The 24,667-nt window shown below is 49.0% G+C and overlaps 1 protein-coding gene across 2 annotated transcripts; it reads left to right on the top strand.

The window, feature by feature from the left end:
• CMBL (carboxymethylenebutenolidase homolog) lies at positions 1-23,907 on the top strand. Of its 2 annotated transcripts, none has more exons than XM_086361228.1 (6): positions 1-139; positions 11,858-12,091; positions 15,399-15,506; positions 19,100-19,242; positions 22,212-22,303; positions 23,157-23,907. In XM_086361228.1, the coding sequence occupies exons 2-6, from the start codon at positions 11,877-11,879 to the stop codon at positions 23,334-23,336; spliced, it is 738 nt and encodes a 245-aa protein (XP_086217354.1). In that variant the 5' UTR covers positions 1-139; positions 11,858-11,876; the 3' UTR covers positions 23,337-23,907. The 2 variants fall into 2 exon arrangements, with proteins under 2 accessions (XP_086217354.1, XP_086217352.1); XM_086361226.1 differs by lacking the exon at positions 1-139 and adding an exon at positions 3,846-4,008.
• Positions 23,908-24,667: the final 760 nt, after the last annotated feature.

Genomic DNA, 24,667 nt, shown 5'->3' with positions numbered 1-24,667 from the left:
GTCTCGGCCGAAGGCGCCTCCCCCCTCGGCTGGTCCCCGACCGGCTCCCCTGGGTCCCGCAGGGCTGCCGCGCTGCCCTCTCCTGTCCGGTCTCCTCCTCCTCGCGGGGTGGACAGCGGTCTTCAGGCGGCTGGAGGAGGTAAGTGTGTTTTGCTGGCCTGAGGACTCCGCTGCAGGTCGGCGCTACTCTGACTTGCGTGCGTGCGTCTGCAGGAGGCAAAGGAGGTCTTTGGCATGTGTGCCCAGGGAATGAACCTATCCAGTTCAGTCTCAACACCTGCTTACAGCAAAGCAGGACATTGTCCCTTGCAGGACCGCCACCCCGCCATCGTGCTTTGGAGTGTTTTCCTGTACTACATTTTCACCGTACATTTTGAAAAGAAAGTTGAACTCATACTCTGCATAAATTTGCAATCTTTTTTTCCCCCAATGAAACACCATGTCACAATCCTTTCCTGTATGCTATTAAATACTCTTCGTGCCTGTGTTCCTACAATTGAACATTTTGGTTGTAAAGTTCTTCCTACTAATGTAAAAGTGTGCGGGGAGGGGGGGAAATGAGCATACCCGGGTCCAGTCCGTTCTCCACACTTTGAAGCATTTATTAACGGGTGATGGAGAAGGGAGTGACAACCCACTCCAGTATTCTTGCCTCGGAAATCCCATGGACAGGAGGAGCCTGGCGGGCTACAGTCCATGGGGCCGCAGAGAGTTGGACACGAAGCAACTTAGTGTGATGTTAAAAGAGACTGGGGCTGGTCTAGGAGCGTGGCATCCTGGGTGCTGGCTGGGTCCTGCCAGCAGAGACTGTACAGTTCCCGCTGGGCCACGTGTATCAGGAGGTGAGGCCCAGGCCTTGCTGACACTGGGCCCTGTGATTTAGGGCCACTTGCTGATGGGAATGCCACCTGTTGTTTTCAAAGCCCATTTAAAGTAAGGTGGTCAGAAGTGAGCCTTGTGGGTATCAGTGGGAATGCCATCTGGGCCTCGCCACAGTCCAAGAAAAGGCCAAAGGCAGGTGTCTGGTTGCCAAGTTCACAGGCCAATCTAGCCTCATCCCATCTTGTTTTCTAATTAATGTTCTCAAGACTGTGTGCCCTCTGGAAAACGCAGCCCTGACTGTGTGTGTGCATCAGTCACGCAGTGGTATCCGTGTAGCCCGCTGGTCTCCTCTGTCCGAGGAATTCTCCAGGCAAGAATACTGGAGTGGGTTGCCATTCCCTTCTCCAGGGGATCTTCCAGACCCAGGGATTGAACTCGGGTCTCCTGCATTCCTGGCTGATTCTTTACTGTTTGAGCCACCAGGGAAAGCCATGTTTACTGAAAAACAAAAATAACTGGAGGAGTTGGTGTTCACAGGACCATCTCTAAGGGTAGAGACTGGAGATCGAGTGCCCTGCAAATTCCAATGTTTACCCTTAAAGGAAGCCCCCCAGGCTTTCCTGGCAGCCACCTTCATGGTCCTGTAACATTCCTCAGTGTTGCTTTCCATGTCTTTGCAGGGGTTTCCATCTCTAAACCTCTGAGGCTGCTGGCACTTTATTCCTTGACTTCTTTGCTAGTTACATTTCCCTCGATGCCAATCGGCTTCTCTCATTGAGATCTGCTTCTCTGTCTCTGTTAGAGAATCTTCATTGCTTTGGGAAGTGTGACTCCCGAGTTATTTAAATCCTTGGGAGTATGAAAGCAGGAACTAGCTTTACCACCCCTTTCTCTCATCTTCTGCCCTCCAGTGAGAAAAGGAGAGTGTTCAGTTACACAGTTAAAGGGTACTTTTCCGCGAAAGGCAAAATCATGAACTGAACTGAATACGAACATGAGCATGTGCTAAAGATTCTGTTTTATTCATTGAAGAGGGAACTAGGCAAGTGTTATCATTGCTTCAAAAGAAGAAGTCAAGAAGCACACATTCGTAACGAGTAAAAGAATGCCTCCGGAAGGTGCATCTTAGGGGAGGAGGGAGGACACAGCAGCCCCTTGACTTTGCAGATGGAACACGCCCCGGGGATCTCCGTGGGTCTGCTGCTGCTGCTAAGTCGCGTCATTGTCTGACTCTGTGCAACCCCATAGACAGCAGCCCACCAGGCTCCTCCGTCCCTGGGATTCTCCAGGCAAGGACACTGGAGCAGATTGCCATTTCCTTTTCCAGTGCATGAAAGTGAAAAGTGAAAGTGAAGTTGCTCAGTCGTGTCTGACTCTTTGCGACCCCATGGACTGCAGCCTACCAGGCTCCTCCATCCATGGGATTCTCCAGGCAAGAGTACTGGAGTGCGTTGCCATTGCTTTCTCCCTCTGTGGGTCTAGACTTGTAATTTGGTGGAGACATTTGCTGTGTGAAGGAGGACTGGAGGGTGTTAGAGAAAAAAATTAATCATTCGTGATGCTTGTTAAAAAACGGTAAGGTAGAGTTATTCAGGACCACTGTGATAGCTGCAGGGACCACTCCAGCAGGATTTTGCAGTAGGAGAGAGGCAAGGGGCTTTAACTCCAAATGTCAGGAAAAGTGGGAATTTCTAGCCAGAGAGCAGAGTAGGGGTCAGTGGACGAAAACAAGGGGATTCCGGCTTAAGCTGACCTAACAGGATTCTTACAGAAGATGATCCAGGGTGAGCAGACATCCCCTGGGGGGTGGTGGAGGAACAGGAACCGAGTCAGATACGGAGAGTGGGGGCTGAACCGACTTAGCCCGGAGTCTTACTAACACTGCATGAAGCCCAAAGTCAGAGCCTGGCTGAGAAGAAAGTTCAGAGGGTCCTGACTGGAATCGGATCAAGGAGAGTATCTTTGTCGAGGGATGAGAAAACTGGTCTGTAGAAGGTGGCTCTTGCAGTCATTCACAGTTGTGTGGGATCTTGCATGGATGTGGTGGGCGGATCGTGGGCTTCGCTGCTGCATTTTGGGTGGCCTTGTCAAAAGAAATGTGCCCCTCGGGGTCTCCCCTGCTGGGGTCTGTCCTGGCCACCCCTGGTGTCATACAGAGGACTCCGACTTCTGGAGGCGTCCGCGGTGAAGACTGCAGATCTGATCTCGGCGTGGCTGATACGTGTGGCTAAGCCCACCTGCCATGATCCAGAAAAGCCCTTCTCGGTACATTTTATGAGGCCCCCACCATAGGTGTCAGCCCACAGTCCGATCCCCTTACAGGAGGAAACCTTATCACTCACCATGACCTTGTCATGTCATTGGAGGAACTCTGTGTTTCAGTGGAAAAGTACCCGTCAACTGTAGCACACCCTCCGAGCTGTATGGTTCCAGCCCTGTTCACTGTATTGGAGCTGTTCTGCAGCTCTGTGAATGTTGGGGGTTGCTGATAGGTTTGTAAATTCTGTCCTGTCTGGTGATAAACTAATTGGCTTCCTCCTCTACGGTGGAAAAATTGGTTTGGTCTCCACGTACAGTTCATCTCCAGATCCCTCTCCTGGGTAGACGTCTGTGCCCTTTCCTTTTCCCCTTAGGCCCCGTTACAACATCTGCTTTATTTCCTCTTATTACACGAGTAATGCACAAGCCTTAACATGAAGTCTTTTTGATAACTCTTCGGGAGTCATAATAGTTTTACTTTGTTTCCTGAAAATTATGTTGTAACAAGTGTGTACTTAGGGGGTGGGGTGAGGGAAGGGCCCAAATCCTAAAGTGTCTGTGCAGAAAATTTATGTCTAGTACAGTCAGTCGAGTGTCAAGGGCATGTTTCCCAAGGCTCTGGCCCACAGAGAAACTGTCTGCCCTGCCCGCCGTGGCCTTGGGCTGGGGCACACAGGCTGGGCTGGGCTGCTGTGCCACGTGAAGGCTCTGGCAGGAGTCCAGCCTTCGTGTGTGGCATGGCCAAGCCTTCCCTGGCCACCAGCCCTTTCTGCGGGAGAAAGACCTTTCGGGATCAGCCCAGAGAGCGGCTCTCTTGGCTGTAAACATTCCTTTTGGAAAGTGGATAGCGGTGGAAAGTCAAGGAAAAAGATTCTGATTCGAGGTTGCTACTTTCCTGCTGTCTTGCATCCTCATTGGACTGCCCAGGTAAGAAATTAGCCAGAGGAATTGCTCTTCAAGAAATTGTGTGCAGTGGCACATGAAATTCACTGCTACTATTGCTCTGACTTCTCTTACTAATCCTCGTTCTATAATGTCGTTTATGGAAGCAAAGCCATGAAAGGTACAGTCAGATTTTTCTACGATCCAATGGCCCACTCTGTTTGTATTTTTTCTGGTTTCCAGAGCTCTGCTTAGCAGGCAGTCTTGTTGTTGTTGTTGTTTTTAGTCCGACTCTTTGCAACCCTGTGGACTGTAACTCGCCAGCTCTGTCCGTGGGATTTCCCAGGCAAGAATACTGGTGTGGGCTGCCGTTCCTTTCTCCAGGGGATCTTCTCGACCCAGGGATCAAACCCGAGTCTCCTGCATTGGCAGGTAGATTCTTTCCTACAGAGCCACCAGGGAGGTCGTCAAATGACTAACTCTTAATTTCTCTTTCCTTAAAATGTATTTATTGCTAGTTATGAACATTTAGAATCTGGTAGAAAGTACAGGATATCATGTAACAGCCACCTATAGTTACATGACACAGATTTAAGATATGAATATTTTGTCCTATGTACTTGAAACCAAAACTTAAAAAAAAAAATTTATTTATTTGATTTTGGCTGTGCTGGGTCTTCGTTGCTGCACAGGATTTTCTCTAGGTGCCGCGAGTGTGGGCTCCTCTCCAGTTGCACTGGGAGGACTTCTCACTGTGATGGCTTCTTGTTGCGGAGCACAGGCTCGAGGGTGCTTGGGTTTCAGTATTGCAGTCCGTGGGCTCAGAAGCTGCAGTCCGTGGGCTCTACAGCACAGGCTTAGTCGTTCTGGTGCATGGGCTTAGTTGCTCCGCTGCATGTGGGGTCTTCCTGGATCAAGGATTGAACCTGTGTCTCCTGCATTTTCAGGCAGATTGTTTACCCCTGAGCCACCAGGGAAGCCCCAAATCAAAGCTTTTTAGGGAAAGAAGATGTAGCAAATACAGTTAAAACCAACAGTCTCCATCCCTTACCTCCTGACAGTAACCACTGTGTAATGTGTGGTGTGTTTTATTCCCATGTGTTTCACTTTTCCTACAGTGTTCAGTGGAGTATTATTGTTTGGAGGTCTTAGTATTTGTTTAGCATCAAAAAGCCATTGTCTTTTTATAAAGCATTAGATTTCGAGATTGAACATTTTGGTGCATATGTATGGACTTTGTTCACTGAACTTGCAGTGTCCTTTATAAGAATGGATTAGCTTCCTATAGCTGCTGTAACAAATCACCACAAACTGGGTGATTTAAGACAACAGAAACTTACCCTCTCATTGTCTGGGGGCCAGAAATCTGAAATGAAGATGTTGGCAGGGCCATGCTGTTCCTGACACCTGTAAAGGAGAGATTTTCCTTGTCTCTCTCCTGGCTTCTGGTGGTGGCTGCGGTCTTTGGCGTTCCTTGGCATGTAGATGGCTCGCTCCAGCCTCCGCCTGTGTTGTCCCGTGACTGTCCTTCCTGTGTGCCTATACTACTACTACTAAGTCACTTCAGTCGTGTCCGACTCTGTGCGACCCCATAGATGGCAGCCCACCAGGCTCCCCCGTCCCTGGGATTCTCCAGGCAAGAACACTGGAGTGGGTTGCCATTTCCTTCTCCAATGCGTGAAAGTGAAAAGTGAAAGGGAAGTCGCTCAGTCGTGTCCGACCCTCAGCGACGCCATGGATTGCAGCCCACCAGGCTCCTCCATTCATGGGATTTTCCAGGCAGGAGTATTGGAGTGGGGTGCCATTGCCTTCTCCATGTGTGCCTATATCTGTACCCAAATTTATTTCTCTTCTAAGGACTGCTGCTGCTGCTGCTGCTAAGTTGCTTCAGTCCTGTCTGACTCTGTGCGATCCCATAGATGGCAGCCCACCAGGCTCCCCCGTCCCTGGGATTCTCCAGGCAAGAACACTGGAGTGGGTTGCCATTTCCTTCTCCAGTGCATGAAAATGGAAAGTGAAAGTGAAGTCGCTCAGTCATGTCTGACTCTTAGCGTCCCCATGGACTGTAGCCCACCAGGCTTCTCCATCCATGGGATTTTCCAGGCAAGAGTACCGGAGTGGGGTGCCATTGGCTTCTCCGCTTCTAAGGACACCAGTCATTAATTGTATTAACACCCACCCTCCTCCAGGATGTTGTTGTTCGGTCTCTCAGTCGTGTCTGACATTTTATGACCCCATGGACTGCAGCATGCCAGGTTTCCCTGTCCTCCACTATCTCCTGGAGTTGGCTCAAACTCATGTCCGTCGAGTCGGTGATGCCATCCAACCATCTCATCCCCTGTCGTCCCTTTCTCCTCCTGCCGTCAATCTTTCCCAGCATCAGGGTCTTTTCCAATGAGTTGACTCTTCCCATCAGGTGGCCAAAGTATTGGAGCTTTAGCTTCAGTATCAGTCCTTCCAATGAATATTCAGGGTTGATTTCCTTTAGAATTGACTTCCTTGCTGTCCAAGGGACTCTCAGGAGTCTTTCAGCACCGCAATTCGAAAGCATCACTTCTCTGGCACTCAGCCCTCTTTATGGTCCAGCTCTCATCTCTATACATGACTATTGGAAACACCATAGCTTTGACTATATGGACCTTTGTTGGCAAAGTAATGTCTCTGCTTTTTAATATGCTGTCTAGGTTGGTCATAGCTTTTATTCCAAGGAGCAAGCGTCTTTTAACTTCATGGTTGCAGTCACCATCTGCAGTGATTTTGGAGCCCAAGAAAATAAAGTCTGTCACTGTTTCCATTTTTCCCCATCTATTTGCTATGAAGTGATGGGACCAGATGCCATGATCTTGATTTTTTGAATGTTGAGTTTTAAGTCAGCTTTTCCACTCTCCTCTTTCACCTTCATCAAGAGATTCTTTAGTTCCTCTTCGTAACCTGGTTACCTCTGCAAATAACTTATTTCCAAATAAGGCCACTTTCATAGGTTCTGTGGGTTCAGACTTGAACAGTATCTTTGGAGGGGGACATGATTTAACCCATGACAGTGAGTAAATGACAGTGTATCCTATTCTTCTCCTGATGGTCCTTAGATTGCTTGCATAGGTTGCTTGAAATTGTTGCTACATTTTGATGGCAAGAACAGTCTTCCACATCCTCTGCGGGTGTGCGTGGGTGAGCACATACACACATATGCATGAATTTCTCCAGGGAATACACCCAGTGGGGGATTTCTGGGTTGCATTGTTGCCTTTGCTGACCTGCTTCCCAGAGTGTGTAGCAGTTTTTACTCCCTTTCTCCTCCCTACACGGACATCATCTCTTGGTGCTAAAAGACTTATTGCTGATCTGCAAGAGGTAAAATGGTATCTTGTGTTGTTCTTAGTATAATTTCCTTAAATACCATTGAGGTTGAGTATGCTTTCATACGTTTACGGACCATTCAGGTATATCCTGTTATGAATTGCCTATTCATACCTTTGGAGCATTTTCTATTGGAGTTGTCTTTTTCTTGTTAATTTCTAACAATTCCTCATGTATTTTATCTGGATACCACAGCCCCTGCTTTGAAAAGAGTAACTTCATTTAGTCTGTATCTTTTTTCCTCACTTTTTTTAATGGAACCTTTTATCTTACAGTGTTTAAAATTTTAATGAGAGTTTGAAAGCTTTTTGTTGTGGAACATCTGAAGGGTGTATGGAAGTCCAGAGACTAGTACAGCGGACCCTCCTGAACCCCTCACATCCAGCACTGTCAGAACTCGGACACTGCCACCGTCGTGGCCCTACTGGGAGAGCCCAGACTTCTGGTCATTTTATCAGTATGAGTGTTAGCATGTTGCTATAAAAGCTAGGACTCATCAAACCGAAACTTTTGCTGATATAATACTATTCCTCTTTCCCTCCCCCCACCCCCACCGTTAAAATGATTCTCAATATCACCAAAACTACGCAGTCCATTGATTTTCTCCAGTCTTTTCCAAGTATTTATTTACTTACTTGGCTGTGCCGGGTCTTAGTTGCAGCATGTGGGATCCAGTTTCCTGATCAAGGGGTTGAACCCAGGCCTTCTGCACTGGGACTTCAGAGTCTTAGCCACTGGACGACCAAGGGAGTCCCCCCAGTTTTCTCATTAAGTGTTTTTTTAGACTTGATTACATCAGCACCTTCTTGCACTTAGAACAGTAGACAGCACTTCAGCACTTCCCATGAAACCACCAGCAAAAAGCACAGAATTACAAAAGACGTGGCTCTAAATAGACCACGAGAAGGACGCTTGTTCACAGCATGAGAGCTGAAACAGGAAGTGAGAGCGCAGCCTTGTTCAACCTTGGCTGGGAACGCACGTCTCAGTGGCTCAGATTTTTCGCAGCTCTACACAGACCTGCAGATGACGCAAAAGCCCTGAAAGTATTGATTTTGGCCTTCTGAGTAAATGTAGCAAGTAGGCAAGTTCATGAATATAGAATCTGCAGATCATGAGGTTCGACTGTGTGTGCTGATCACTCTCAAATGCATGTCTTCAGCTTGGCCCCCGGCCCTGAACTCGTCATCCAACTGTCCGCTCAGGGTGTCTCAGAGCCATTTCAAACTCTCACGCCCCAGACTGAAGTCCTGGTCTCAAACCTGCTCTGTCTCACTCTCCCCTTCCCGTTGAGACCTTCTGTCCTTTCCCAGTTGCTCAAGCAAAAGACCTAGTCACCCCTGACTCTTTTTGGTCAAGGACCCTACCCATGCCATCTGTCAACAAAACCAGTTGGCTGCACCTGAAAAATCTACTCAGCCCCTGACTGTTCTCCCTCTTTTCTCCATTGCCCCTCTTGCAGAAATAATTTGGCTTTTCCTCCATATTAGATGGGAGCTTTGGGAGGGTGCTGGGAAGTGGAATATCCCCCACCGCCCTCCCTGATCTTTCTGTTCCAGTTACACTGTTCCTTGTTGTTCTTCAAAAACTGGAAGAAAGGACGTCCCGGGTGGCTCAGTGGTAAAGAATCCGCCTGCCGATGCAGGAGACACGGGTTCGATCCCCGATCCGGAAACATCCCACATACCACGGAGCAACTAAGCCCGTGTGCCACAACTGTTGGGTCTGTGCTCTAGAGCCCAGAGCCACAGCTACCGAGCCCATGTGTGGTGACTCCTGAAGCCCACATGTCCTAGAGCCTGGGGTTCACAGGAGAAGCCATGCGATGAGTAGTCTGCACACTGCAAGTAGAGAAAAGCCCGTGCAGCAGTGAAGACCCAGCACGGCCAGACACACACACACACACACACACACACACACACACACACACTGAAAGCAAGCCAAACTTGTATACCGATCACCTAGATTCAGTAAGTGTTTGCAGCTTGCCATAACTGCTTTATGTGTCTATATGTGTGTCTGTGCATGTCTGTTTGATGAATGATTTGAGGGTAAACTTCCGACGTTGATATTTCATCCCCTATTTGAACATACATCTTCTAAAACTAAGAATGTTCACCTGCATAACTATCACACCAAAGAAACTTAATATTAATTCATAATATCAACTATCATCCATATTCATTTCCTTGATTATTCCCCAAATGTCTGTTATAGATCTTCTTTTCAAAATAATTGTATTTCATTTATTTACATATTTTACTTATTTATAATTTTATTTATTTTATTTATTTTTGCTGGGTCTTCGTTGCTGCTCAGGCTTTTCTCTAGTAGTGGGGAGTGGCAGCTGCTCTTTGTAACGATGCGCAGGCTTCTCCTTGCCGTGGCTTCCCTTGCTGTGGAGCGCGGGCCTAGGGACGTGGGCTTCAGGAGTCGAGGTGCACGGGCTCAGTGGTTGTGGCTCCCCGGCTCTAGAGCGCAGGCTCTGTTGTGACGCACGGGCTTAGCTGCACCGAGCCATGTGGGATCATCCTGGATCGGGGATTGAAGCCACGTCTCCTGCATGGCAGGCGGGTTCTTTACCAGAGTCACCAGGGAAACCCTGTAACTGATCATAATTTGGAACCAGGATGTAGTCAAGACTCACACAGTGCATTTGGTTTCATTTCTCTTTAATCTCTTTTAATCTCCTGCTGCCTCATCCTTTATTTTTTCTTTTCCATTGATTTCTAAAGTTAGGAATGTTTCCCTCTCTTGTGTTCTGTATATTTGTCAGTTTTTTTTCTGTGTCCAAATTTAATAGCATGAAGTTGTTCATACTATCTATGAGTTCTAAAAGGAAAAATATGTCCTTTTTTCATTCCTTGTGCTGTTATGTTGTTGTTATGTGTCTTTGTCATTCTGTCCTTTTTACTGATCTGGTTTCCTGGAGATATACCTGTTTTATAACTCTTCAAAAAAACTCAGATTTTAATCATTTTCTGTTTTCTTCATTGTTTATTTTCATCTCATTATTTTCTTCTTTGGGGTTTATTTTGTTTTTTCCCCCTCACTTTTTTTTTTTTTTAAGCTGAGCTTTAAGGGATCTTAGTTCCCTGACCAGGCATTGAACCCAGGCCCCCTGCAGTGGAAGCTTGGAGTCCTAACCACCGGACTACCAGGGAAGTCCCTTCTCTCACTTCATGAATTGGATTCTTAGCTAATTTCTGTTCTTTCCTCTTGTCAATTACATACACTTGAAGAGGATCAGAGAATGCCATCCTCAAATATGGCATTTGGGCATATTGATTATTTTGAGCTGAAGGCAACTGAGAAACAGCAGATGAAAAAAGAGTTGTTTTTCACCCCCACTTTCTGCTTTCCTGCCTAAAATTAGGCCATAACTACCCCCCTACCACCCCTGCCCAATGAGAGGAGCAACTCTTATCACCAGAGATGAAGAGCTGTCATTGAGACGAGTCTGAATTAACACACTGGGCTCAAAGATCCTTTTCTTTTTATCAATTCCCCATGTCTTTCCTGGTCACATCTCCACAATTTATCACCCTTTGTTAAAATGGTATTTAAGCCATGTGTCTCCTTCTTGGGCTTTCACTTCTTTTCTGCAAAGCCCCTGTGTACTCATTAAAAACATTAATAACATGTATGCTCTCTCTCCTGTTAATCTGCCATTTTTTAAAAAGGAAAGTTTATTGAAGTATGATATATTCACTCCTTTAAAGTGTACAGTTTGATTGATGCTGAAGTATTGAACTAGGTAGCCACCACCAAAACCAAGATATGGAACATGTCCATCACCCCAATAAGTTCCCTGTCCCTTCGCAGTCAGTCAGTCTTCTTCCACTCCCAGCCTCTGGCAATAGTGATTTAATTTCTTTCTCTATTACTTTACCTTCCCTGGAATGTCATAGGGGCTTCCCTAGTGGCTCAGCGGTAAGGAATCTGTCTGCCAGTGCTGGAGATGCGGGTTCAGTCTCTGGATCAGGAAGATCCTTTGGAATAGGGGCTGGGTACCTACCCCAGTATTCTTGCCTGGGAAATCTTTCCTATGGACAGAGGAGCCTGGTGTGCTGCAGTTCATGGAGCTGGGTTGCAGAGTTGTACATGACTGAGCTTGCATGCACATACACTTGTGCTTCTCGTGTTTGTAGTGGGAGTGGATTCTGATCAGCCTTGATCTTATTACCCAGAACTAGAAGTGATCATTGACTTCATGCCTGAATACACTTCACTGGTGGCTCCATGGTAAAGAGTCTGCCTGCCAGTGCAGGAGATGTGGGTTCAATCCCTGGGTCAGGAAGGTTCCCTGGAGAAGGAAATGGCAACCCACTCTGGTATTCTTGCCTGGAGAATGCCATGAACAGAGGAGCCTGGCAGGCTGTAGTCTATGGGGTGGCAAAGAATCGGACACAACCAAGCAACTAAACAACAACATAGTTAAAATTAATTTTCCCTGTACTCTTGATTTCGTTTACTCATTGTTTGTAAGCTTTGGCTTTGCACCACTCAGAGTATAATGCCTGTTCTCTCCCTGTAGCTCGACCTGAGTACCTCCAATGGCTAACGAAGCTTATCCTTGTCCATGTGACATTGGCCATAGAATAGAGTATGGAGGGCTGGGGCATGAAGTTCAAGTGGAGCACATCAAGGCTTATCTCACCAAATCCCCCGTGGACGCTGGCAAAGCTGTGGTTGTCATTCAGGATATATTTGGCTGGCAGTTGCCCAACACCAGATATATGGCTGACATGATTGCAGGAAATGGATACACGTACGTATGAAATTCTGTGTTTTTTTTTTTTTTTTGGCTTAAATTCATGTAAATTTCTGTATTTTGTTTCCTTCAAAGGAAACAAAACCAAAAAACCCTGACTGTGTTCTGACATACATTATCTATTTTCTTATCTCACTGAAAAGAAAAAAGGAAGTGAAGTCACTCAGTCGTGTCCAACTGTTTGTGACCCCATGGACTGTAGCCTACCAGGATCTTCTGTTCAAGGAATTTTCCAGGCAAGAGTACTGGAGTGGGTTGCCATTTCCTCCTCCAAGGGGATCTTTCCGACCCAGGGATCGAACCCGGGTCTCCTGCATTGCAGGCAGATGCTTTACCGTCTGAGCCACCAGGGAGGCCCTTAAAATGGAGAATGTCATATGATAGCCAATATCCAATGGAAGCCAACTGCTCCCAACTCAGTCTCTGGCCTTCAGATCCTCTTTGGTTGGCTGGCCATGTAGACCTGCTGGATGCTGAGAGAGTTATTTCCCCATGTGGGGCCCCACATAGACACTAGTGCAGGACAGCTGGGACAGAAGTCAGCAACTCTGAAACAGACCCATTACTTGGCTCCTGAAGCATCTCTGCCTGGGGTCAGCTTTCACACACAGGGCACCCATGGTTATCCTGGTCTAAACACAAACTATCATGTCAGAGTGAGACCTCCCTCACCTCCCGAAGGTCATCCCTTGGTCATGGTGCGTGGCCACGACCACCTGTGGTGAATGCTGTCATCTGTTTGCTCCTCACCGCCCTGGTGTTGGTAGTAGCTTCAGTAAAGCTTCCCTGATAGCTCAACTGGAAAAGAATCTGCCTGCAATGCAGGAGACCCCAGTTTGGTTCCTGGATTGGCAAGATCCGCTGCAGAAGGGATAGGCTTCCCACTAGAGTATTCTTGGGCTTCCCTGGTGGCTCAGCTGGTAAAGAATCCACCCGCAATGCAGGAGACCTGGGTTTGATCCCTGGGTTGGGAAGATCCCCTGGAGAAGGGAAAGGCTACCCATACCAGTATTCTGGCCTGGAGAATTCCATGGACTGTATAGTCTACGGGGTTGCAAAGAGCTGGACACGACTGAGTGACTTTCACTTTCTTTTCAATAAAGCTTGGAGGAGAGAGGGGAGGGACCCTTCCTTCTGTCCAGCTTCGCTAAGTGTAACGCCCAGCAAGCCCTGAGTGTGGTGTGCTCTGATTCCCTTTGTTTTCTCAAGAAGAGAAGCTGCAAAGCAAAGGGAGCCCCTGCCTTGTTTTCCTACAAGGAGAACCCATTTAAAGGGTGCATGCCCACTGATGCGTGATGTGGATTTACTGTTGACTGGAGAGAGGGTCTTCATTTGACTTTTCCCATTTTCGTGCCCTCAGGTTTCTTTTTGAAGATGTGTGCTTAGTCGCTCAGTCATGTCTGACTCTTTGCGACCCCATGAACTATAACCTGCCGTGCTCCTCTGTCCAGGCAAGAATACTGGAGTGGGTTGCCATGCCCTCCTCCAGGGGATCTTTCCAACCCAGGGATGGAACCCAGATCTCCTGCATTGCAGGCAGATTACTTACCAGCTGAGTCACCAGGGAAGCCTCTTGAAGATGAAGCAGCTTAACTCTCCAGGGGCTACCCCAGTATAAAAACAACAGCCAATCCTGGTTGCCTTCTGGCTCGGCCAGACCATGGGCTAGGGTGGGTCCTGGGTGATTGCCCTTCATCTTCCCAACAATTCTGCCGAGGCAGGGCTGTCGCAGTTCTCATTTTGCTGGTCAGGAAACTGGGGCATGAAGGCAGAGGTCTTGGCGGGCCCTAGGTCACCTGCTGTGACCAGGAGGCTGGATAGGATGGAGGCTTCTATTGTCTCAGTTCCATTCAGGTCAGTCGCTCAATCATGTCTGAATCTGTGACCCCATGGACAGCAGCACGCCAGGCTTCCCTGTCCATCAGCAACTCCTGGAGCTCGCTCAAACTCATGTCCATCGAGTCGGTGATGCCATCCAACCATCTCATGCTCTGTCATCCCCTTCTCCTCCTGCCCTCAATCTTTCCCAGCATCAGGGTCTTTTCTACTGAGTCAGTTCTTCGCATCAGGTGGCCAAAGCATTGGAGTTTCAGCTTCAGCATCAGTCCTTCCAGTGAGTATTCAGGACTGATCTCCTTTAGGGTGGACTGGTTCAGGTGGGTCCACTAGCTGGAGATGGAACATAAAAATTGGGTAAAGACGCCTGTGGCTTACAAAGCCCTTCATACTTGTCTGTTTTCCCTTCAGAATAGTTTTCTGAGGTTGGGTGGTGCTTGGCGCCATCTCTGTCGGATCAAGAAAAAAGCTGAAAGTGATTAAGTGACTTGTTAAGGTTCCAGGGGGGCTTCCTTGGTGGCTCAGTGGTAGAGTCCACCTGCCAATGTAGGAGATGAGGGTTCGATCCCTGGGTTGGGAAGATCCCCTGGAGGAGGAAATGGCAACCCACTCCAGTATTCTTGCCTGGGGAGTCCCATGGACAGAGGAGCCTGGCGGGCTACAGTCCATGGGGTTGCCAAAAGGGAAAAAGTTGGACATGACTTCACAACAACATAAGGTTTCAGGGCAGAATGGGGAAGTACTGGGACCTGAACTTAGATTCTTCTGACCCGATTTCAGTGTTCTTCCTCCCACCCCACCCCCTACCCCCCCAGGAGGAGGAGCTGTGTTCCTCTGTCCATGGCCGTGACCTTTACTTTAGGAACTGGGTCTCTGGCTGGAGCCACGTTGCCCAGTCCCTGGGCTGATGCTCGTGGAAGGTTGACATGCCTGACATGACCATGGAAGGCTGACGTGGACCCCACAAGCCATCTTGTCCACTCCTCAGCCCTTTTAGAGCCTGCCCAAGATTAGACCCTCCAGGCGGGAGATTGTGCCCCGTTGGCCTCTTGAGTGGAGGCTGAGAAATTGCTTGGTCATGGTGACTGGACTGCTCAGAGGTGTGCCTGCTGGCCTGAGGCTAACTCAAAAGGCCTGCCGAGAAGTGCGGCTCCCCAGGGGTAGGTGCCACCCAGAACCTTTGTCCCCAGTGTCACACCTGTGGGCATTGTGCTGAGCCAGGCGTTTCCGAGGGGTTGGGCTCTGATTAGGCTTCTGGCGGCCCGTGCACCTTGGGTTGTGAAATCCGAGATGCTCTGGCCTGGGGCCAGCTGGCCCGTTTACCGTGATCACAGTCGGCCCGGTGGCCACTGCTTTTTCTTTTCCTGTGGTCCGGGGCCGCCAGCACGCCAGGTTTCGTAAGGAAGGTAAACCGAGACCGAGTCCCAGCAGCTCCGACACTAAGACGGGTGGCTCTCCTATTTTACAGAACCATTGTTCCAGACTTCTTTGTCGGGCAGGAGCCATGGCACCCCTCGGGGGACTGGTCCACCTTCCCGGAGTGGTTGAAGACAAGAAATGCCAGAAAGATCGATAAGTAAGTTTACCAGTGTGTCACCAGCCGGCATGGCAGTCTTGGTGGAGCCCCCAGGGACCCAGGAAGCAAGAGGCTGGAGGGAGGGGAGGGTCTGGCTTCTCCATCACGTAGGACCTTAGAGGCCACTGCTCACCGAGTCCTTCCTGAGGCAGGAAGACAAGGTCTATGCAGTGGAGGGGTAGAACCCCACAGGCACCCTGCTGCCAGCAAGCTCACTTGCTTTGCCTTCTGGGAGATTCTTCATGGTGAGGATGCTGAGGGAGCTTTCTTGAAGTCCCTGGGGTGCCCTGTCCCTTGGGCTCTTGGGGACCATAGACCAACACGCCTTCCTCCCCCTCGGGCTGCAGAACCGCTTGAAACAACAGGCAGAGAAGAAGAGAGACTTGAGAAAACCTCAGGCCCGTTTCTGCTCAGCGGACCGGAAACGAAGCCTTGAGTGCTGTTGTCCTCCCCAGCGATCCTCCCCACCTCCCTGGGGAAACTGCGGGTCTTTAGACCAGACCCGCCAGACCAGGGCTGCTGTCTTGCCAGGGTCCAGGGAACAGTGGGAAGAAAAGTGGGGGGCGGGAAATCTCCCAGATTGCAGCCTTTCCTTGAATTGGCTCCAGCCAGTCCAGAAGCAAGGACCAGAGTGCTCAGCTGCCACTCGGAAACCTTCTCTGTCTGGAGGGTGAAGGATGCAGCGGCAGGGGAAGAAGCAGGATGTTCTCCAGGGCCAAGCTCCTCCTGAGTTAGAGACCTGAGTCCCAGGCAAAAGACTCCACCAACCCCTAGGCCTCGTCTTCCATCACTGGACTTTGTTCTGCTACACACGTGAGCCTCGTGTTTGACAAGTTGCCCCCAAGCCCAGGCTGGGGCAAGTGCCATAACAAGGCTCCCTGCCTGTGACCACCTGGTCCCTGGACTCTCCACTCCTCTAGAGCTGACCCCGGGCTGCGGGCCCCTCCATCCCCCGACCCGGGGGACCCCACGCTGACCCCTGCCCCCAGCCCCCAGGGGCCCGAGAATGGAGCTGGCATCAGACAAAGGTGTGGAGATGGGCATCCCGGGGATACCTTCTGAGCTGTGGATCAGCCTTTGCTCAGAGTCAGAAGATACCTCCCCAGCCTATCCGCTGTCTGCTGCAGCTCCTCGGCTCCGTCTCACTCCCCATGCTCCCCAGGGTTCTGTTCTGGACACCCCCTCTCTGGGTGCCTGTGTGGAGCAGCCACACCACTCTATGGCTTAGGCCAGGGTCTCCCTCGGGCCCCTGCACAGTCAGTCTGGGGAGATGCTGCAGGCTGCCCTGGGAGCTCCCCTCTTGTCGGAGCGTATCAGCAAGTAGCAACAACCTCAGAGTCTCACTGCGGGGGAGACCAGGGCCAGCGGCTCCCTTTGGAATTGCCTCTAGGGTGTGAAGCACCTTGTCTTGCGTCCCATCCTGGGGAATCTCACTGCAGGGGTACGGAGGCCCGGCTCCTTCACCCCAAGCTGGGGGACCCTCAGAGGTCACCCCAGCTCCAAGCTCCCCGAGGAGCCAGTTGAGGCTTTTGTAGAGACTGTTCCACTCCCCACTTTCTGTCCCCATCCTGCTTTCTCCCCTCCCCAGGGTGGACCCTGAGATCACTGGGGACCCAAGCTCCCACCCATTTATCCATTTCCAGGCCTCCCTCCCAGGGGTTCAAGCTGCAAGCCGAAGAAAAACAAAATAAGCAGAGTTAAGAGTAAATTAGAAGTTGAAACACAAGAAAACCCAAGAGCCTAGGACATGACTGTGAAACTCAGCTTTGCGTGTGGGGGTGGGCTGGAGAGACTAGTTAGGACATTTTGAGGAAGAGCCCATGGGGCTGCCTCCCGTTTGTGAGCTCAGATCTGGGTGGTCCTTTCTGGCAGGCATCAGAGCAGCCCAGAGGAAACCCTTCACAGGGGATGAGGAGAACCACGCCTTTTCAATCAAAATGAGACATAAAATGCAAGCACTAATTTGGAAAGTAGACTGAAGTCCTTGTGCCTGGTCAAGTCTTTTGTTTGAAAGAAAAGCCATCTTGAACTTACTGCTTAAGCAGTCATGGGATTTATTGGCTAACAGAACCGAAAAGAGGTAGTTTCTGGCTCTGAGCAGAGGTTGATCCGTAGCTTGGAAGGTATCCCCAGGATTCGACCTCCACACCCTTGTCTGATGCTGGCTCCATTCTTGGGCGGCGTTTGCCTCTGGATGACAAGAAGGCTGCAGCAGCTCCAGCCTCCTGTTGACTCTTTTCCTAGTAACCCAGCAAAATTCCCATTTTGTCCTGATGGTTATGACTGGGTCACAAGTCCACTCTTGAACCAATTATTGTGGCCAGAGATCGCTTATGCTCTGACTGGCCAGGCCTGAGTCACATATTACACTCCTAGAACCAAGGCCCCCAAGGTATATGGACCAAGTGTGGGGAAGAGAGATTCTTCTAAAGCTAAATCCTGGTGTTCCCGGGAAAGTGGGGAATATTCGCAGCAACAAAAGCAAAGAAAGGATCACTCGAGTCGGTTGAAGAATTTTTACAGAAATGCCCTCTTCCTTCTTGTCCCCTCCAATTAAGGCACTTATTCTTAAGATCAGAGCATTTGAGAAAAACCAAAATGACACAAACAATGGCTTATTCCATTTCATTTTGCAGAATTACTCAGTTGCTGCTCTTCTAACATTGTGAAAATTACTTGCACCCAGAATGGTATGATACAAACGTTTAAATATGTTCCAAGATATCTTATGATTAAAGGAGAAAAAAAGTGCAAGAGAATTGTTTTCTCTCTCCCGTTCTTTATCCTTAATTGCAAATAGACAGCATTTCTTTCTTATCAGAACAAGCAGAATTTTCTGGGCAGGGCTTGCAGCCCTACCTCCATTTTGGCATCTTGTGTCTAAAAAAAAAAAGCTGCATGAGTTCCAAACGACCAATTTGCAAATAGAGGAGGGCCGCTGTCCCGGGTCCCCTCGGGCTTGCCTTGTCCTTGTGGCTTTCCCGACACCGCTGGGCTCCTGGGCACCAGAGGAAAGAGGCGAGGCAGAGTTAAAGTGTTGGTCAGGGAGCACGAAGGTGCCCGGTCAGACAGGGCTGGGGAGCTGCCTCCTGGTCGCGGCTGGGCCCTCCTGGGGAGGAGAGAGAGGAGCCGGAGGGTGCTTTCTGGGGCAGGACTTGGATTGAGCTGCGGTCGTTGGCTTTGATTCCGAGGCTGTGGGAGGCTGTTGCTCAGACTCGTCCTGTTTGTGCCGCCCTGTCGGGTGGTTGGAAGAGGCTGGGCTTGGCAGGGAGACTTCCCGGGGGATAGGGCACTGGTTACTCATCAGCTGGGCAGGAGGGCACGGCTCTGAAGGTAGGAATCTCAGAGCCTCCCAGACAGCTGCTGACAAAGCCCTGTAACCATTGGCATTCGCTGCCCGGCTCGCTTTCAGGGGGCCTCCACCTTTTTTTTTTTTTTGGCGGGGCGGGGGTGGGGGGTCGTGCCGTGCAACTTGCTGGATCTTAGTTCTCTGACTGGGGATTGAACCTGGGCCCTGGCAGTGGAGGTGCTGAGTCGTAACCACTGAACCACCCGGTTATTCCCCTTGAATGACTTTCCTTTCTGTTTCTTAGAGAGTTTGATGCAGTCTTGAAGTATCTGAAGCAACAGTGTCACGCCAAGAGAATCGGTGTTGTGGGATTCTGCTGGGGTGGAACTGCCGTTCATCACCTGATGTTGAAACACCCAGAACTCAGAGCAGGGGTGTCCGTCTATGGTAAATCTGCCTTGTGTGTTTTTACACAGTGAAAACCGGAGGGTGTGTTGAGTGACAATGGCCGCAAGCCTCTTCCCCAGCTGAGGGTCCCGGATGTAACACAAAACCCGGTTGTGTAGAGATGTTGTGCTGATCTTTAGGAAATGGTTTTAAAAGTCTGAAGCTAGAGGCGGATGTGTGTTCTAGCTGACCAGAGGAAACAAGGGCCCGACAGCGTGACTTTGGGGAAGCCCCCTAACCCAAGGGCTCAATTTTTTTCACCTAGGATGGAGGGGATAATGTTTCTTTCCACGATAACGGTTAATATCAATAGCGTTAGCCACAGCTTTGAAAAGATTTTTTTTCTAAGATATGAATTCTCAACTACTCACACATGTGTGCCCTCCTGCACACACACACACACACACACACACACACACAGAGGTTTCCCAGATGGCGCTAGTGGCAAAGAATCCTCCTGCGAATGCAGGAGACGTGAGAGATGCAGTTTGATCCCTGGCTTGGGAAGATCCCCTGGAGGAGGAAATGGCAGCCTGCTCCAGTATTCTTGCCTGGAGAGTCCCCATGGACAGAGGAGTCTGGTGGACTGTTTAGTCCATGGGGTCGCAAAGAGTTGGACACGACCGAGCAGCTGAACACACATACATGAAGAAAGGGAAAACCCATTCTAAAATGTAAATAGCAACATAAACATTTCATCCAGATAGACCAAAGGTATCACAGCAGTGACATAAGAACGTTGTTATCTGTGTCAGTCAGTTCAGTCTCTCAGTCGACTCTTTGTGATCCCATGAACTGCAGCACGCCAGGCCTCCCTGTCCATCACCAACTCCCAGAGTCCACCCAAACCCATGTGCATCGAGTCGGTGATGCCATCCAACCATCTCATCCTCTGTCATCCCCTTCTCCTCCTGCCCTCAATCTTTCCCAGCATCAGGGTCTTTTCACATGAGTCAGCTCTTCGCATCAGGTGGCCAAAGTATTGGAGTTTCAGCTTCAACATCTGTGTACAGAAACATTATTAAGTTAGGATGTGAAACGTTTGACTTTGGCTTTTTTTCATAGTCGTATATTCCACAGTTATGCTAGAGATTCTTGTTTAGTTTAATGGTTCCTCACTGTGGTATTTTCACTTACTTTTAGCATTTAAAAAGCCCTTTACCTGTTAACTTACACAAAGGTGTTAGTAAGCAGCTAGTTGCTGCGCGCAATGGGGCTGGCCACCCAGGTGCTCCGGCGTGGACTGCTCGCCGACGCCCCCTCGTGGCCGCTGCTGCGAAGTGCCGACTGCGGAGCCGAGCTGGTCTTAGATAGAGTCCTGGAGTCTCAAACGGGGGTCCAGCCACCCAACCTGGCCTTAACAGGATAGTGCAGAAAGCATGGCCTTCTTTCCCATGGCTCCTGACCTTCTAGAGAAGAACTGCAGCTAAAGGGAGGCTCTCCGGGTTACCTAACTTTGCTACAGAAAATGGGGAAATTTTATCTCCTCCCTCCTAACCAGGATTCCCCATGACCACCCTTGAGAACAGGCTCCTCTGTGAGTCCTCTGTCTGCCTAGGTCCCGACCTTGGGCTCTGTCCTTGGCCCACTGGGTCAGTTTAGCAAGAATCCTCCACCCTTGATACATGATCAGACTCCTCATGTCCCACCCTCAATGTCTTGTCACCCTGGCCTGCCTCCAGCAAGGAGAAAGTGTTAGTTGCTCAGTCCTGTTCGACACTTTGTGACCCCAAGGACTCTCCATGGACTGTATCTCTGTCCATGGGATCTCCAGGCCAGAATACTGGAGTGGGTAGCCTTTCCCTTCTCCAGGGGATCTTCCCGACCCAGGGATCAAACCTGGGTCTCTGGCACTGCAGGCAGATTCTTTACCGTCTGTGCCACCAGACGAAGCCCTGTCTCCAGCGAAGGCTTTGTCAAATGCTATCTGACCAGAATCCCCTTTCCGCTTGGTCCCTTTGTGACTTTCCGTCCACCAGTCCTCACCCTGCTTTATTGTCAGTAAATCCCTCTTGTCCTTACAGTGTGGTTGAGTCTGGTCTCCCTCCCCCACTGCAAATTCTCATTAAATAAAGTCATCCATATCGCGTTTAATAGGTGCCAGAATAATCTTTTGTTAAAGCTCATCTTGAGCTTCCCTGATAGCTCAGCTGATAAAGAATCCACCTGCAATGTGGGAGACCCCGGTTCAATCCCTGGGTCAGGAAGAGCCCCTGAAGAAGGGAAAGGCTACCCACTCCAGTATTCTGGCCTGGAGAATTCCATGGACTGTATAGTTCATGGGGTTGCAAAGTCAGACATGACTGAGCGACTTTCACTTAGAACTTCTCTTATTTCAAAATATCAATGGATGGCAAAACTTTTACAGATTTTCCTATAGGACTGAGCACACCCACAGTTGTCTGAATCGGTGAGGATTTTGACTAAATGATCTCTAAATTTCTGAAGGCATCTTTAGAAGGATAAAAGCTAATTATTATAAGTGACTTGCTAGGGCCCTGTGCTGTCCCCGGGGACTTCATACGCTTGGTCTCATTTGAGCACAAATACCCCATCAAACACTAAGTCAGAACCTCCGGGCTTGAGTAGACTGAGAGAAACTTCCAGAACAGCCCTGGTCAGATAGTCCAGGTTAGAAAGTTATCAGTTCTTGGTAAATGAAGGCACACTCCAGGAAGGAGCATTTTTCAGGCTGCTCTGCCGCATCTTTACCAGCCAGGCAGCCGGCAAGGCCTACAGTCATCATTTAATGACCTAATTCCTGGTGAGTGAGGTGGAGAGAAGGGAGAGCTGACTCAACAGCCTTCTCTTTGAGCCCAGTTGTATGGGCCAGGCCACTTCTGTGGAGCTGCTAAAAAATAAGAGAGATAAAACCCCCAAAGCACATGTCTTCCTTTGGAAAATCAAACTTGCGTCATTTTCTGTGGCTCGTGTACGGGAATCACACCTCGTGTCTGCCCCTTCTCCAGGCATCATCAAAGACGCTGAAGACGTGTACGGTCTGAAGAATCCCACGCTGTTCATTTTTGCTGAAAACGATGCTGTAATTCCTCTCGAGCAGGTAAGCTGGCATCTTGTTTAAGAGGATGACTTGACATTTTGGGGAAGACATCCCGAAGGACTTGTGTGTTGCTCCAGATAGTTTTCAACATTGAAATTTTAAAAGTGGGTTTTCTTTGGGAGGGATTGTAACCCTAGAGAGCTGCTGGCATGGAGGCTCCTGGTAAGCAGGCCCTGCCTCCCTGTCCCCCGTGTGTAATTGACCAATTACCATAAGTTCTCTGTCCTTGAAGACATGGCTTTGTTAAATCCAGTATGTTGATAAGGAAAGGCAGAAGGGAACTGTGGTTCAAAGCAGTTGTTTGGAAATTACTGTGGTTATTCACAACCCTTGTTGTTGTTCAGTCGCCAAGTCATGTCCAACTCTTTGGGACCCCATGGACTGCAGCACGCCAGGCCTCCCTGTCCATCACCATCTCCTGGACTTTGCCCAAGTTATATCTATTGAATTGGTGATGCCATCCAAATACAATACATCATATTACAACCAATGCATTATATTAATGTTGAATATACATTTCAAACAACTTATATTTGAATCTACTGAAGTACAGATTGAATCCACTGAATATTATGTGGTCAAATAGATTGATATTTTGAGTAATATGTGAATATATTAATATAACTTCAAAATAGTGGATGTATCATTTTCATCAACATACTGCTCTGAATTCTTTTTGCCAGAGGTTAGGATGGTGTCAGTTATAAAATTAAAAGTGAAAGCTTCATTCTAGCTCTGGCACTTAAAGCACGCACATTAAAGCTCTGTGATGAGCATTCAGGGAAGGAGTGGAGACTGGAACATATTGCTGGAGGGTTAACATCCTGTCTTCATGACATCTTTTGCCAACCAGGTCTCTTTGCTGACTCAGAAGCTGAAAGAGCACTGCAAAGTGGAATATCAAATTAAAACGTTTTCCGGGCAGACGCATGGCTTTGTGCATCGCAAGAGAGAAGACTGTTCGCCTGAAGACAAGCCGTACATTGACGAAGCGAGGAGGAACTTACTCGAGTGGCTGAACAAGTACGTGTAGCCACGGCCGAGGGCAAACTTTCTCCAAATAGCTCTCTTTCGGAAATGTGCTTTGACATGCTTAGATCGTTTTACTTTCACTTTACAGAAAATAAATCAAGGAATCCTAAAATTCATTGTGTCATTTGAAACACAAATTAAGAAGGAAAAGTTAATGTATGAAATACTTTCATTTTTAACATGTGCCCAAAATAAGATTTTTAACAGGTCAGTACCTAAAGAATTTGGGCAATAGAGTAATATCCTAACTATTAGCAAAAAACCTAGAGGTCCCCAAGGAACACGTGACTAGGTTTGGCCTTCCTGGCCTTGAATTGAGCACATTCTCCAGAACAACTAAATTGGCGAAACCATGAAAAGCATGAAAAGTAAACTCAGGTAGAGCAAGAGCCCACCTTCACTGTACTTTTATCTCTGCCTTTACAGGAGTGAATTTGTCATGATCATATACATATTGAGATTAAAGTAGGGTTCCATTGAACTAATTATATAAAGCTTATAAACTTGATTTTTTGGGTTTTTGAATCTGTGGCTTTTTCTAAAATCTAATAAACGGTGGATGAGAGTTGCCATCTTGCTGTCTCGTGGTTTTCCAAACACGGCTGTTTTTGGGCCCCTGGGGTTGGAGCTGCATCAAAAACTGCTTCTGTGTTCAACCAGGAGGCTGGCAGTGTCAGGGGTGAAGCTTCAGTGTTAACACTGAAATTCATTAAAATGAAATCAAAGCTAAGGGACTTCCCTGGTGGTCCAGCGGTTAAGAATTCACCTCTCCACGCAGAGGGGTGTGGATTCAATCCCTGGTTGGGGAACTGAGATTCCCACATGCCTTGTGGCCCCCAAATCAGAACATGAAACAGAAGCAATATGATAACACATTTAACAAAGGGTTTTAAAAAATGATTCCCATTTAAAAAAAAAAATCAAAGCCAAGCCCTGGCTCCTCAAGAGCCGCCCCCTGAGTCAAGCCTCAGTAGCCGCGGGTGGCCACAGCTTCTGAGTTTTTGCATCTGGCTTTTCCCACATCCCGTGGCCGCACCCTGCTGATGCTGTGAGAACTGCAGCTGTCCTTCTCGGCTGCAACCCGGTGACTCTCCACCCGGCCTCGTCCTCAACCTTCCCTCCCACTGCCCCTGGGGTCTGCAGACACTGAAGGCTGCTTGTGTCCCCCCGGGGGCCTGGGCCCTGCAGGGGTGCTCCTCACCAGCTGGGGGAAGGGGGCTTGCTTGGGTCCTGAGCTCCGGGTGGGCTTTCGGCCCAAGGTGCATGACCATTTCTTGTCAGGGCTAGGGTTTTGGGGTGGGGGAGAATCGGGGCCCTTTTCTTTTAGAAGAC

This window comes from Bos grunniens, chromosome 20 (genome assembly GCF_055505025.1).
Source record: "Bos grunniens cultivar Pamir isolate PY7600 chromosome 20, Bosgru_T2T1.0, whole genome shotgun sequence".
NCBI lineage: Eukaryota > Metazoa > Chordata > Mammalia > Artiodactyla > Bovidae > Bos > Bos grunniens.
Note: the sequence above shows the minus strand (reverse complement) of the source record. Positions and strands in the feature narration are given on the sequence as shown.

Bases quoted from the DNA above. Each gene is read 5' to 3' on its own strand.
- CMBL (XM_086361228.1), top strand. From the start codon at position 11,877: ATGGCTAACGAAGCTTATCCTTGTCCATGTGACATTGGCCATAGAATA. The intron at 15,507-19,099 runs GTAAGTTTACCA...TCTGTTTCTTAG, and splicing joins AATGCCAGAAAGATCGATAA to AGAGTTTGATGCAGTCTTGA. The intron at 19,243-22,211 runs GTAAATCTGCCT...CCCCTTCTCCAG, and splicing joins AGCAGGGGTGTCCGTCTATG to GCATCATCAAAGACGCTGAA.